Source organism: Harpia harpyja, chromosome 9 (genome assembly GCF_026419915.1).
Source record: "Harpia harpyja isolate bHarHar1 chromosome 9, bHarHar1 primary haplotype, whole genome shotgun sequence".
NCBI lineage: Eukaryota > Metazoa > Chordata > Aves > Accipitriformes > Accipitridae > Harpia > Harpia harpyja.
In genome coordinates, this window is record NC_068948.1 from 20,418,388 (window position 1) to 20,432,200 (window position 13,813).

The 13,813-nt window shown below is 35.1% G+C and overlaps 1 protein-coding gene across 3 annotated transcripts in view; it reads left to right on the top strand.

Annotated features, from left to right (window-relative positions):
• The window catches only part of NFATC3 (nuclear factor of activated T cells 3), an 80,594-nt gene that overhangs the window by 48,559 nt on the left and 18,222 nt on the right, over positions 1-13,813 (top strand). For 2 of the 3 annotated variants that reach the window (XM_052795524.1, XM_052795523.1), the window contains exons 4-9: positions 1,295-1,494; positions 2,707-2,879; positions 3,661-3,801; positions 6,218-6,273; positions 6,888-7,014; positions 8,905-9,957. In XM_052795524.1, the coding sequence (XP_052651484.1) occupies positions 1,295-1,494; positions 2,707-2,879; positions 3,661-3,801; positions 6,218-6,273; positions 6,888-7,014; positions 8,905-9,957 (1,750 nt within the window). The remainder of the gene's footprint in view (positions 1-1,294; positions 1,495-2,706; positions 2,880-3,660; positions 3,802-6,217; positions 6,274-6,887; positions 7,015-8,904; positions 9,958-13,813) is intronic. The other variant, XM_052795525.1, reaches the window with a different exon arrangement.

Below are 13,813 nucleotides of genomic sequence, written 5' to 3' on the forward strand. Positions count from 1 at the left end.
TTATAGAAAACAGGCATTCATTTGACGTACATAAAACTCACTGCCAATAGTAGTGCATCAAGATACAAGGAATCTACAGTGGTGCTTCTGATTTCTGGGTGTGGGTGTGCCTTGGTTTTTTGTACTGCTGACTACCAGTGTTAAATTACTCTTGTAAGTAAGTAGGTTAGATTGACATGGTTTTGTTTGTTTTTAAGTGCTAGTTCTGTAAAGAGCTTGGATAATATTGTTCTGTGACCAAATAACTCTCCCTAGAGACAAAAATATTGACATGACAAAACCACGTTTAAAGAATGACTGTCTAGCCCTCCTTCCTGTTTGAACATAAGTTGATGTCAAAGTTGATCAAATGTAAATTTGCTGCATTGCTTTTTAGAAATTATATAACTTGCAGTATGCATCAATCTGCCAGTTGCAGGAAGGTGAAGTAAACTTCATGGATTTATAAGACATATTTTATGGGCTTTGGATTTAAAATTGCAGTGGCTAAAGGAAACTTGCATGTTACTGTTGGTTAAATTTGTTTCCTTAAATCTCCTGGATAATATGTTACCAATGTACTATCATAAAAGTAGCTTTTTCTTTTAGAGTTCGGGGTTTTTTTTTTCTGATGCTTCAATGTGTTTTGGGCCTAGAATTACTACCATTAGCTCAAGCAAGAGGGAGTTTTGTGACAACTGAGTGCACTGGTGGTTAGTCTTGTATTTAAGAAAAGGAAATATGCATGAATTAACATCTGTCAAATTTTGGTTTTTAAAACATTTTCATTGCCAAAAATAAACTGTAATTGATTTTGTAGCTATGAATTAAATATTCTTTGTCCTAACATAACACATTTGCATCCACAAAAACTCTTTAAGTTTCGTAAAACTCAGTATTGTATTCCATAGTAGAAAAACTTTAAAATACTTTTAGTATTTCTAGAAACTAGGTGTATCTCAGTAAAATTGATAATTTGGCTTTGATTAAAAACAATATCAGAAAGAGACCTATAACATAGCATAGCTTTGATGTAGCAATTCTGTAGATAAAATGATTCTTTTCTCTTTGAGAGATTCAAAAGTAATAGAAGTATTCTGATATCCCTTTCTTCTGATAAATGTTGCTGATACTTGTATTGGGGGACAGATATCTGTACCCAGTTTTCTGATTTCTGAAAAGATTGAAGAAGTTTGCAATTAAATACTACTCTTTGACTCTTAAGTCTTTGTACTAGTTGTGTATTTATGTTACGCACACACAAATGCAGTAAAAGTCAACAAATATTTTAATATTACATCTACTTTTTCATCAGCTCGTGGGCTACAGCGAAAAGCCGGTAAACCTACAAATGTTCATCGGAACAGCAGATGATCGCTACTTAAGACCTCATGCGTTCTACCAGGTGCACCGAATCACTGGAAAAACAGTTGCAACAGCTAGTCAAGAGATAATAATTGCCAGCACAAAGGTTTTGGAAATACCACTTCTTCCTGAAAATAATATGTCAGCCAGGTACATCACAGCATAAATTGGCTGTTTAGTTTGCTATGTGTCTTTTTTTTGTCTTTTTTTTTTTTTCTTCCCCCATTTGTGCAAAGGTGAAAGAAAAATCTTGTAGAATAGCGTATTTTCCACAAATATGGCTCATGGTTAAGATAGACACATCTCTTTAAACATGACAATGTTTAGGTAGTCAGAAGTAAAGGAGTAGAGAGACAGGGAAGCTCATAAGATTGACGGGGAGATAGATGAGCGCTTCTGGGATTACACTTCCCCATACAATCCATCCATATATATGACTCCACCTTTGTAGCATTGCATGTGGGTTACTGGCTGGTAGAGTTTTTGTTTGATTTTACAAAGACATAAGACTTTTCTCTATGAAAATACAGTCATACAGTTTAGTTGTTTGTTTCTTGACTGAATGTGGTGATTTAACTTCTGGTATCTTGGTAGGTCTTTTACTTGTTTTGATTATTTTTTTAACAGTTGTATTATTCTGACTTTTCTGGTCTTGCCAGATAGAATGTGCTAGCTAACAGTTTAATGGTTGGTTATAGCAACAATTAAACTGCTCTGTCCTAGCTGGAGGGTCAGTGAACAGAGTAAAGCACAATTATTTATGTAGCACATTTATTTCTTATGTAGACTTCTCAAGTCAGCTTAAATTTTCCTAGTTGCAGACTTCATGCTAGTGCCGTTGAATGCTATGAACCCACAATGATGTGCAAGATAACACTCCTCATAAGCTTATGTATATGTGTTACTTGATTAAAGTATGTGTGTCTCGTATGAGTAATTGATAACTGTGTGGAATGGTAGCTAGGATTTGATGGCTACACTTTTGTCGTTCTCTAGTCCTTCCTAAGGCAGAACTAAATCTGTCTCTTACTCCTTGTAAATGATGTTTACTATGTTAAATAACTTACTTTGAAGGTTAAACAATGTACAATAACACATAATCTTTTAAAGGTTCAAAAAAACAGCAGCTAGACATTTACAAGACAAAAATGTTTTGACAGAGTACTTGGTGTCATTTTTGACGCTAACAGAACTTTTAATCTCAGACATTTAAAATAACATTTAAAATAGCGTAACATGGGGAAAAAATAGAATGCTCTTCATTCTTTAACAAAAGAAAGGCTTACAGAGTATACTTTGGCAATAGTTTGATTCATTTTCTTCCATTTCTCTTCTGATCCATCCGTCCTCACCTATCTCCAGTATCGATTGTGCTGGTATTTTGAAACTTCGCAATTCAGATATAGAGCTCCGTAAAGGAGAGACAGATATTGGAAGAAAGAATACCAGAGTGCGACTTGTGTTTCGTGTTCACATCCCACAACCTAGTGGAAAAGTCTTATCTCTGCAGACTGCTTCCATACCTGTTGAATGCTGTAAGATTGCTTTAACTATCCATAATTATAGTCATGTTTTCTGCATGTGTCAGTAGTATTGTCATTCTGACAATATTTGTTGTCAGAATTATATATAACAAGTGTGTGTAAAAAGCATTGTGTGTAAAAGAGCTAAATTACCAAAAAGTAATATATCTTTATTTAAAGGTGGTACTTGCTAAGTGGCAGCCTGAAGATTTGGAGGAAAAACAGTGTTTTAGGCTTTAAACATAATACTGCAGTCACACAGCTAGCAGCTTCAGTAGTTCCTGTATATTAGCAGAGGCAGTGAAAATAAATATTCATTTCAGAAGGAACTAATACTATTTCATTTACCAGAGTCTATACCATTACTTGTCTTTATACAGTGTTATCTAATGAACAGCTGAACTTCTAGAGAATTCATTTGTTAAATGCTGGCACTAAGGAATCAAAACACAATCTTAAACAATCTGAATTTCTCCTAGAATTCATTTTGTCTATAAAATGCTGAAGTAATTTTTAAATCAATATTCCTAAACTAAAAATTTCGTTTGCTTTAACAGTAGAGACTGTTGGGATTCCATGGCTGCTTGGTGTTTCTTTTCTATAATTATATAATTTCAACATAATTTTAAAAACAAAGATAAAATCATACACAAATATGATTTGTATATGTAAATAGATGGTAGTTTTAGTTTCACCCTTGATTCTTCAACTTCAGATCATAAAAGAAATGTCAATATGATTAAGATTGTGAATAATAATTTTTCCCTTAATTTTTTTTTTTTTTTTTTTAAAGCTCAGCGATCTGCTCAAGAACTTCCTCAGATTGAGAAGTACAGCATCAATAGTTGCTCAGTAAATGGAGGCCATGAAATGGTGGTGACTGGCTCCAATTTTCTTCCAGAATCCAAAATTATATTTTTTGAAAAAGGACAAGGTAAATACTATCTTACTTTTTTTGTTGACAACCAAACCAAAAACATTACTTGAGCTTCATTTTAGGAAGTAAAAAAAAAGAAAAGAAAAAGAAAAAAAGAAAGTTAAGTCGCAAGTAGTAATCAGTTTGGTCACTGATCTATGTGCTCGTTGGCAATTATGAATGAAATAGTACTTCTGATTCAGACAATTACAGGCTAACTAACTTTGAATGGTGTGTGTTTGAAAGATGCTGTGGACAGATCATACCATGTATTTTTTCCTGGTTATTTAAAAAAAAAAAAAAAAAAAAGAAAAAATGAAAATGGGAATTAATGGAAATGTACTATTTGGCAATGATGTCATGTTATATCTGATTTAATCATTGCATAGGAACTGACTTACTCCTAAGACAATGGAATAAATATTAGCTAGAAAACACTACTGATTTTTTCCGATATATTTGTGTAAGATTTTCTATGGAAGTTACTCTTAAGGGATGCAGTTTTTTAGGAAGTCTTAAGATCAGACTCAGATTTGGTGTGCAGTGTAAGCTTCAGCTGTGTCTATGCCTAATTTGCATCTGTAAACAGGCAAGTGTGCATGTAGGTAAAATACTGGCAATAAGTTGTGGTACAAACAACAGCGACCTTTTGTACACGTATTAAACATTTGTGTGCTTGACAAGCTGGTCAAGTATTTAATTGCCAAGAAATCAGAAATGTTATAGTCAGTTGTATTACATGATTCTCATTCTCTAGAATCCAAGTTCAGTCTTCTAGGCAACACTTAGTCGTGGGTGAGAACTGCAGCAGGCTTACACTTGTATATTAGCAAAGTAGAGTTAAAAATTATGTTGCAGGCATGCATTTCAGGTTTCAGTTAAGGTATACTAAAGACATAGTGTTTCCTTCATGCATTGAAATCTGTGGAAAAATTGTAACTGCTTCCAACTGATCTCATGAAATTAAATTATTCTTTGGGAGGGTAGTAGATAAAATTTTGCAGTCTAATATATAGGAAATAGAATCTCAAAGTAAGCAAGAAACTTGCAGATTTTAGATGAATATTTCTAAAACATCTTTCTTTAAATGTAAGTACAGGTTTGAAAGCTTTTTTTTTTTTCTAATCCCATGTTCTTCCTCTTTTCTACCACTTTCATAATTATGCAACTCCATAAACTAGAGAATTTTAACACCAAAAAACCGCTGTCAAATAGTTTTCATTTTTAGTTTACTACAACCAGATATAGTGAAAGTTTAGCAAGTTTTCTTTGTTTTGGTTTTGTATTGTACACAGCTGCACATACACACACTCAGGTACATACGTACATATTACTCAAATATGTTCAGTTATTCAGCATTGCTTCCTGGTTCTGTAGCTCTTCTGGATATACATCTTGATCTTAATATTTCTTACTTAGACTAAAATGCATGAAAAATAGTTGAAAATTTAGGACTAGCTGTCTTAATACATAGAGTTCCTTTTCTTCCTTGATTGTCCCTTTAATATAGAGAGCGTAAAATCTGAACAACTTAAATTGTTGTTGCTGTGACTTGAATACCTGATTTGAACTTTTGCAAAACACTAGCAAAAGTAAATCATTAATAATAAAAGTTTGCAACCAAGTCCAATTCTTCTATGACTTATCATTTTCTTTAATATTTAAGCAAGGGAGTTGGGGGTTTTTCTTATTAGCAAATGCACAACGTAAGTGGGGGGTTTATGTAATAATGTATTTTGACACACAACTTGAACACCTTTTAAAGAAGTACTGCTGCTAGATAATAGCTTCCCTGATAGCCTGTACAAACCCAATAACACAGAACCGAGTGTTAGATTAAGGATAATGGATTATGCTAGGTCAGAGCAGAGAGAGGTTCACCAAGGTGATTTACTTCCCTCGCAACACAGACAATTTGTCCACTATTTGAACTACAGGGTCTTTCGGTTCAGGCGAGCGTGTTTAATGTATAACCTGTGAGTATATGTGTGAAGATATGGCATATGTTATCTCTCGCATGGTGACTTGTAGGTTAAGACATCAGCATGTTTGAATAATCACAAGTGTTAGTAGTAATTTAACTACCTTTCAAAAATGTTTTTAGGAAAATGGGGAAAAAAATCCCTCTGTACACTTACAGTACACACTGTCTCCTTTGGAATTAAATCCAACTGTATGTAATTAGCAGATTCTGTTAAAATGCAGAATCCTGCACACCAGTCAACTTACGGACAAGGTCTGTAGTGTTAAAACTCCTAAAGCATCTCTATACTTTACACTTTGTTTACAGTATATCTCTGTCAGTTGAATGGCCTCTTTCTGACTGAAAATAAATGCAGTTTCATATTAAGTATTTAAGTATTTTTAAGATTAAGTATTTAAGTGTTTGAGAAAATGCTTTTTGCTTGAATTATTTGTAAATTTCTTTCAACAGATGGACGACCTCAGTGGGAGGTAGAAGGGAAAATAATTAGGGAAAAGTGTCAAGGGGTGAGAAACAATTTTTCTTATTTTAGAAAGCTTTCTGTTTTAAAATGAGAAACTAAACATCTTCATTGTTCTGAAATTTAGACTTCATTTAGTAAAGTAGATCAGTGGCTGATTCAGACAGACAACTGGAGACTTCTAAATTGGCTTAATACTATAAAGTAGCCATTAAGATGATGCTTTGAAGGAACTGGAAATAGTATGCTTGTTGTGAAAGCAATGAAAAAATTGAAAAAAAGAAAAATGAAGATAATCTTGCTAAGATGACAAATAATTTCCAGTGCACTAAAATTTTTCTTAAAAGCTTAATGATCCAAAATGCTATTCTTTGACTGCTAGAATATTTTTATGCTCTGGCAGATAAACAAAGCATCCTTTAGATGATGTGTCTATTTAATTAAAAGCATTACCTTCAGAACACTTGTGTTTAAAAGAAGAAAAAAGTCTCCAAATAAAAGTTTGCTTATAGTACTGTTTTACTATGTAATATACACAAACTTGAAGTTTACCAATTTCAAAATATTAGTTTGCTTTAGTTTTGCAATAAGTGTTTTCATTTTTCTGTAATTAAGAGCAGTTCCATTTGCATTTGATATGTAAAACTTTGTTTCATATAGGCAAACATCATACTTGAAGTTCCTCCATACCATAACAAAACCATTACAGCAGCAGTTCAGGTGCAGTTTTATCTCTGCAATGGCAAGAGGAAAAAAAGCCAGTCTCAACGTTTTACTTATACACCAGGTATTAAATAAAAAACTAAAATGTTGCATTTTATTTTGTTTTTTAAAATAGGCATTTGAAAGTAATTCAGACAGTCTTGTACTTTTGACAGGTAGATAAGACTAGCTTTGACTTGTTTGTAAAACAGCTTATTTAAGCTTGTCTAATTAAAAAGCTGAAATTTAGTGTAATAAGCTACAGTGCTATAATTACAGCCAGGTATTTCTTCATTACACTTTTTACAGAATAATTTTCATTCTACTTTTCTTTAAGAATGATGGTGAATCTCAGAAGCTGCTCTTCTAAATAACTGTAGGGATGACATGGAGGATAGTGAGATTACAGAAGAACAGGTTTTATGCATTTTGCCCCACCCCCCAAATGTCAAAAAAAAACCCCAAACAAAACAAAACAGGTTTAGGTACAAGGAAGATAAAAAAATATTTTTTTCCCCTCTCTGGACACATTGCAGCATGTTGAGAGAAAATAGTTTGTAACTTAGCCAGAAGCGAAAACCGTACATCTTAACTGTACATGTAGTTAAAGCATCTTAATCCCTTCTGTTTGGTGTGAGGAAGTGCTTGCTACTAGATATGCAATGGCTACTCCTTTGCCTGCCACTTACTTCCTCTTAAGAAATTCATACCCATTTAGAGTAGTCAGAATTCACAAGGTACCAGTGATGGTGCTAGACCCTCTAGTACTGTCTGGAGGACTTGAAGTCAGGTATTTGAAGGGAGTCTTTAAAGTCAGACATGGATATTAATATAAACTTCTTAAAGCTAATATGTATGCCAAAAAAGCCAACTACCATTAGCTTACGCTATTTAAGATAAGATTTGCTCACGTGTGCTCTAAAATTACCTACTTCATACCTTCATGTGCAATTTAAGCAATGTTACCTAGGTATTTGGTACACTAAGTACACACTAAATGCGTTATCAGGTTTATGTGGTGTTTTTCAACCATTCTTAAGAATATCAGCTCCTAAGATAGTTACAAGATACATCTTAAACTATTTTTTTTTGAGAAATCCATATTTAAATTGTTTAAATGGTAGAATGCAGTAATGACACTGCTTAAATAAGAAGCAAGTTTAATTATCACTGCAGCTGTTATTGCACAAATGTTTTAAAATCCTTTTTATCTATAAATGTATATAGCAGTTTCTTTAACAGTGTATTGTATAAAGTAGTAATTGAGCAGTTAAGTGTTAGCATTTTTCTATTTGTGCTTAAAATCAATATCTTTTCATGACCCTACCAACAGATTAAAAAAAAAAAGCCCAAAATCCTGTAACTGAAAGTGTGTCAATTTTTAAGTCTCTGTATTATAAGAACAATTGTTACCATCATTGAAATTGGGGGATGTGCTGAAAGAGCTGCTGTAATTAAAACAACACGCACTACTCGAGCTAGTTTAACTGTGTTGCCAAAGTTCAGCTGTCATCTTGATCAGAGGCTAAGGAAAGTTTGAAGCCAGCTAAAAGTTTCATTCCCCTTTTGCGTGGTGCCTGATACTGAACTCCTGTCTGCCTATTTTCAGTGGAGCCCAGCAGCAGCAGCGCACCCTGTCCTCCCCAGCCCCCACCACACACACCTCTGAGCTGTATTCTTTAGATGTACCGGACTTTCTCTGGCTGGGTTGCAAATGTCTTTAAAAAAACATGCATTGCATAGGAGGGTGTTTTAGAAGGGAAGGTAACTGACTTTGAATAAATGCTAGGAGAGGTCTTCTGGCTCTTAAGGGTTAATATAGCAGGCATAAAGTAAAAAAAAAAAAGAGCAAAAGAAGGGAAATTAGAGCAAGGACATTAACACCACTGTTGTGGCTGTTAAACAGCAATTAGTATGTATTTATCACAGGATACATACGGGTTGGAATTGTAATACAGTGTTTTACTTTTTCTAGTTATAATGAAGCAAGAGCACAGAGATGAGGTGGATTTGTCTGCTGTTCCGTCTTTGGCCCTGCCTCACGCAAGCAATGTCCAGGGCCTGCATTCTATCCGAACTCAATTGCCTTCACCAGAACAAGGGCATCCACATGACAATTTACTGTCTACATCACCCAGGAGCCTTGTGTGTCCAGTTCAACCACCATACACAGCAATGGTGACCCCAGCAGTATCCCACCTGCCACATATGCAAGGTAGAAACCTTAGTCCAAGTGAAGAGTGTCATGTTTTGCCTCCTGCTGTGGTTCAGTCTTTTCAGGTAACATCAGCACCTCCTGTGAGGCCTTCTTACCAGCCTATGCAGTCTAACAACATATACAATGGACAGTCTGGTCTTCCTATGAACTCTGCCTCCAGCCAAGGATTTGATACTATTTCATTTCAGCAAGACACAGCTGTACCTCATTTGATAAATCTTAGCTGCCAAGCTCTACCACCAATGCAGTTTCATTCTTCAAATGCAGGTTCTGTGTCAACATCAAGTACAGCAGGGCACCCGCTAGCACACCCAGCTCATTCAGGACAGTCATCTTCTCACCTAACGTCAATGGGATACCACTGCCCAAGTGCTGGGCAGGGCTCCATCCCTTCTGCAATGAGTCGGTCCCTTGGTCAGGCTTCTCCCCAGCTGCAGCAAGTCCCATACCATTCTACAAATCCAGCATCCACTTCATCCCCATCCCCAACAGCTTCCCACCCTTTGGTCCATTCACCGCTGTCTGGACCTTCTTCACCCCAGCTACAACCTATGCCTTATCAATCTCCTAGCTCAGGACCTGCCTCATCTCCCCCGCCAACCACTGTAAGTCACTCGGGACAGCACTCCCCTCAAGCACATAGTCCAGCACTGGGAGGTCTTAATGCAGCATCATCCCTAGTCCACCATACCGTATGCGATTCATCTCCATTTTCACCAGATGGGGCAGCTATTAACATTAAACCAGAACCTGAAGACAGAGAGTTGAGTTTTCAAACAATAGGACTACAAGACATCACACTAGATGATGGTAAGTGGATATAATATTCTAATACTGGGATATAATCTACATTAAACTACAGCGTGGCTGTGGGAGGGTTGTTTTGTTTTGTTTAGAACACGCTCCTCTTCACAGAAATAAATTGGTATCATCAAAATGGAGTCATATTTTTGTGTCCAAAGCAACGACTTAAAACTAATGATATCAGCAGTAAATTTGTAGTTCTACAGTTCAAATACTTTAGTCTAATTTGCCCATAGACTTTGTTGTTGTCATAAAACAGGGCTTGAGGAATTAACTCATACACATTGACACCTTGTATATAAGGAATTAATTTGAAGCCTTTTCTTATTGTCCTGTTGGTATGTTTCAGGGAAAGTCATAACAATATATCTAAGTTGCATGAATGTAGTTTGGAGTCTTGTTTCTTGGAGTTGTCCCAGTTTTGAAGGGCAGGCTAGTTTTTTTGAAAATATATCAATCACATGCATTTTAGCACTCTCTTAGTCTCTTCACAGACATTCTGTAGATCTGCTGTCATCATTCAGCACCTCTGCTCACAGTAGCTGTTGGTCTTCTCCTTACCACTCTGGCTAGCTTTTTGAGAAATTCACTTGTTTAACATAAACAGAACAAGGACGTTCCAGTGTGAAAGGCCAGGCTATAAAGTTCTTAAAATACTTGGACAGTGTTAATTTACAAAACTTGTCCAACAAAGTGAAAAGAAAGAGATACCAGATCCTAAACATCAGACTATTATTTGAGGCATAGATGCAAAGCAATTTAAAGAACATGTCTTGTTAATAAGACTGGAAGAACAGAAGGCCTGGCCTTAAAAGGCGTGTAAAAGGTGTTTGGTATTGATGATGGGAATTTTACTAGTATCTCTTTTCTACAGTAGTCTTAACTGTTTTGGGGGTTCTTGTGGGTTTTTTGTTTAGGGGTGTTTTTTTTGTTTGGGTTGGGTTTTTTTAATCATCCCTACTAATTACTTAATTGCATCAGCAGTAGTGTAAAGACTTAAGTGTATGTTAAAATACCCATGTCAGTCCCAGTTCCTTGCATAAACAGAGCTTTGTTATTGTTACCTCCAGTCAATAGTAAGAAAATTTAGTAAGTAATGCCTTTAAAGACACAGCATACTAGGAAGAAAATGAGAGAAATGGATAATATAGTTGGGCTTTCAGTTAGTTAAATGGCCACTCTAATTAAACAAAGCTCTCTTTTTTTAGAAGCAGTGTTTATCAATCAACTTTATTTAGAAAGGAAGGAGGAGACTGATTCTATCAAGGACTTGCTGAGGGGAGAAGAGCAAGTCTTTATGAAACAGAATGCGACAAAAAAAATAGCATTTTCTACTTCTGTACTAGAGGAGGGAAAAAGAAATCTCATGTATCGAGAAGTGTCATGTTAGAACCTAGCTTTTTCTCATCCTCCTCCCCTCCACATCCACAAAAAAGATGTAGAAATAAATAAAACACAACTAAATACCATAGTTAAACTTTTGACAACATAAGCAGAAGTGTTAGCATTTATGATCATCTCGGCAGTTTGGTTATACTTGTTCAGAAATTAAAATGAATGCATAGTAAAAAGAAAGCCGATTATTTTTTTTTTTTCCCCCTGTATCACAAATATTAGTTGCTTTTAGAAACTATTTCCATTGCTTAACACGGTGACATTACTGAATTGTTCCTGTGCTGACAAAGATATCAAATCACAGGAAAAGCTGCAAGAGCCATACTTAAAAGCATGGCCACTTGCTAATAGTTTAGAGAAGTATAATCAATATATATATGAGTCAATGGCCACAGCTTTATTAATTTCTTTTTTTGAATGATGCTTGCTATAGAAGTTTAAAGAAGGTCTGATAACTGGTGATTAAACTATACGCTTCCTATATGGAAAATTGAACGTCGTTTTAAATGCTACACTAGCACTTGGCAGCAACAATACGTTTGCAAGCATAGAGATTACCTTCATTTCAGTTTCATATTACTGCCATTTGATGATTGCTTGGGGGGTTGGGTTGTGGGTTGGTTGTTTTTTTTTTTTCCATTTCCAATCTGCAAATACAAATCAGATGTCTAGCCTGAAACCTGTTCTAAAAATCTTGAAGGGCATAGTGACAAGAAATAAGCTACTCAATTCTCTGAACATGAGTAAATACTTCCTCTGCTTAATCAGCTTTAAATAAAAAATCATGTTTAGACAGGAACACTTTTTTTATAATGTATCTTAACATATTATTGTGGTTTAAAAAATAATTTTCAAAATTTTTCTTTTGTGTATAATTGAATTTTAGTTTCCGTACAAAAAGAGCTAGACACAAATAGCAAATCAGTTATTCTACATTAATGTTATAACAATTAAGGAAAAAAAACCAAACATAATTGCATACTTAAATTAATGTTGATACAGTATGTTCTCCCAGCTAATATATTAAACCTGAAAGCTATATTTAGTTGGAAAATAGGTTTTTAAGGGTTACCAATTAAGGCAAATATAAACCTCTCAAAATAAAACACTAAGGCAAAGCCTAATTAAAATTTTATAAATCATGTCTGGATTACTGACCTTAAATATTTAAGCCAGTAGTCTTAAAAAAATGAAACAAAAACTCAAAAAACCCTGACAGCATAAATTATCTTCTTTAAGTAACATTCACTATTTCAAAATTAGCATAGTAGATATTTTCTTTGCCAAGAAAATAAAATATTTTAAGACATTTTACCAAAATTTGAGTAGAGTATGGAAGTGCTGCCTCATGACAAAATTAGTCCTGGAATTACTAAGCTGTTTAGCTTGACAGAGTATGATTTAAAATTCTTTAAAAACAAAACAAACAAAAAACCACAACAAAAAAACTCAACACACCCCACTTACAGAAGTGGCAGTCTGGATAGTAGTTATATAAATGCCTTTAAGCAAGACTCCTAAAAGTGAATCTTACTGCCTCTTAGCCAACATTCAGGCTTTTTCTTCAAAACACACCAAAAAAACCCCAAATCCACTACTTAATACAGAACTACAAAACTGCTCTATCCATCAGTGCTTAAGCCAAGAGCATCTGGATTAGTCTTGATCCAGCATCTCCTGGAAGGTGTAACACATCTGGATTCACCATTTATAGCTTCTCTGCAAAGTCAAACATGCATGCCAATGACCAGGATGGAGTATCTTTTTAAATTTTGTTGTATTAGTTCACCCTTTACCAGTTAGAGCAAGCTAGGCTCTGTTCAGACTATGAAAAAGGATTACATAATTGCAAGGCAGATTCTCTGTCTGGGTGTCTACATGAAGTACACTATTTTTCCTTCCCCCTGCCCTGAAGTTTGTGTGGCTCTTTGTTTTCTTGTTTTTCAGCAGGATCCAACTGATGTCTTTAGGCTTTTCTAATCTCCACCTTGAATTTGCTCTTTTATTTGGTTTCCCCTCTTCCCATCCTTGCTTCCTACAGGAGACACTTTCTAATTCACTTGAAGAAACAAGGGATCAAAATGCATGAGGACACCTAGATATGAAATTCAAATGATATTACAGAAAACATTTGAAACAACACAATTTTAAAGTAATTTGTACTGTATGCTATTAATTTAAAGGTTTTCTGAAAAACAGTACTTTTTTCTGCTTAGGTCTTTGCAATAGTCAATCTGCACAAGCTGGTGAACTTTTGGACTGGAACTACGCAAAAGCAGCTTCTTGTTCTTTATTTGGCCCCTCTGCTTTTCCTCCCTGCCTCCCGCCCTCCCCGCCCCGGTATGCTGAGCCTTCTTTCTCCCTTAACATCTTTCAGCAAGTGTGTCCTCTGCCCAAATCCCCAGGCTAACATTTCTCTGTATAGACAGCAGAATACTTAGGGCTGCAAATAGGTGTAAACAAGGCA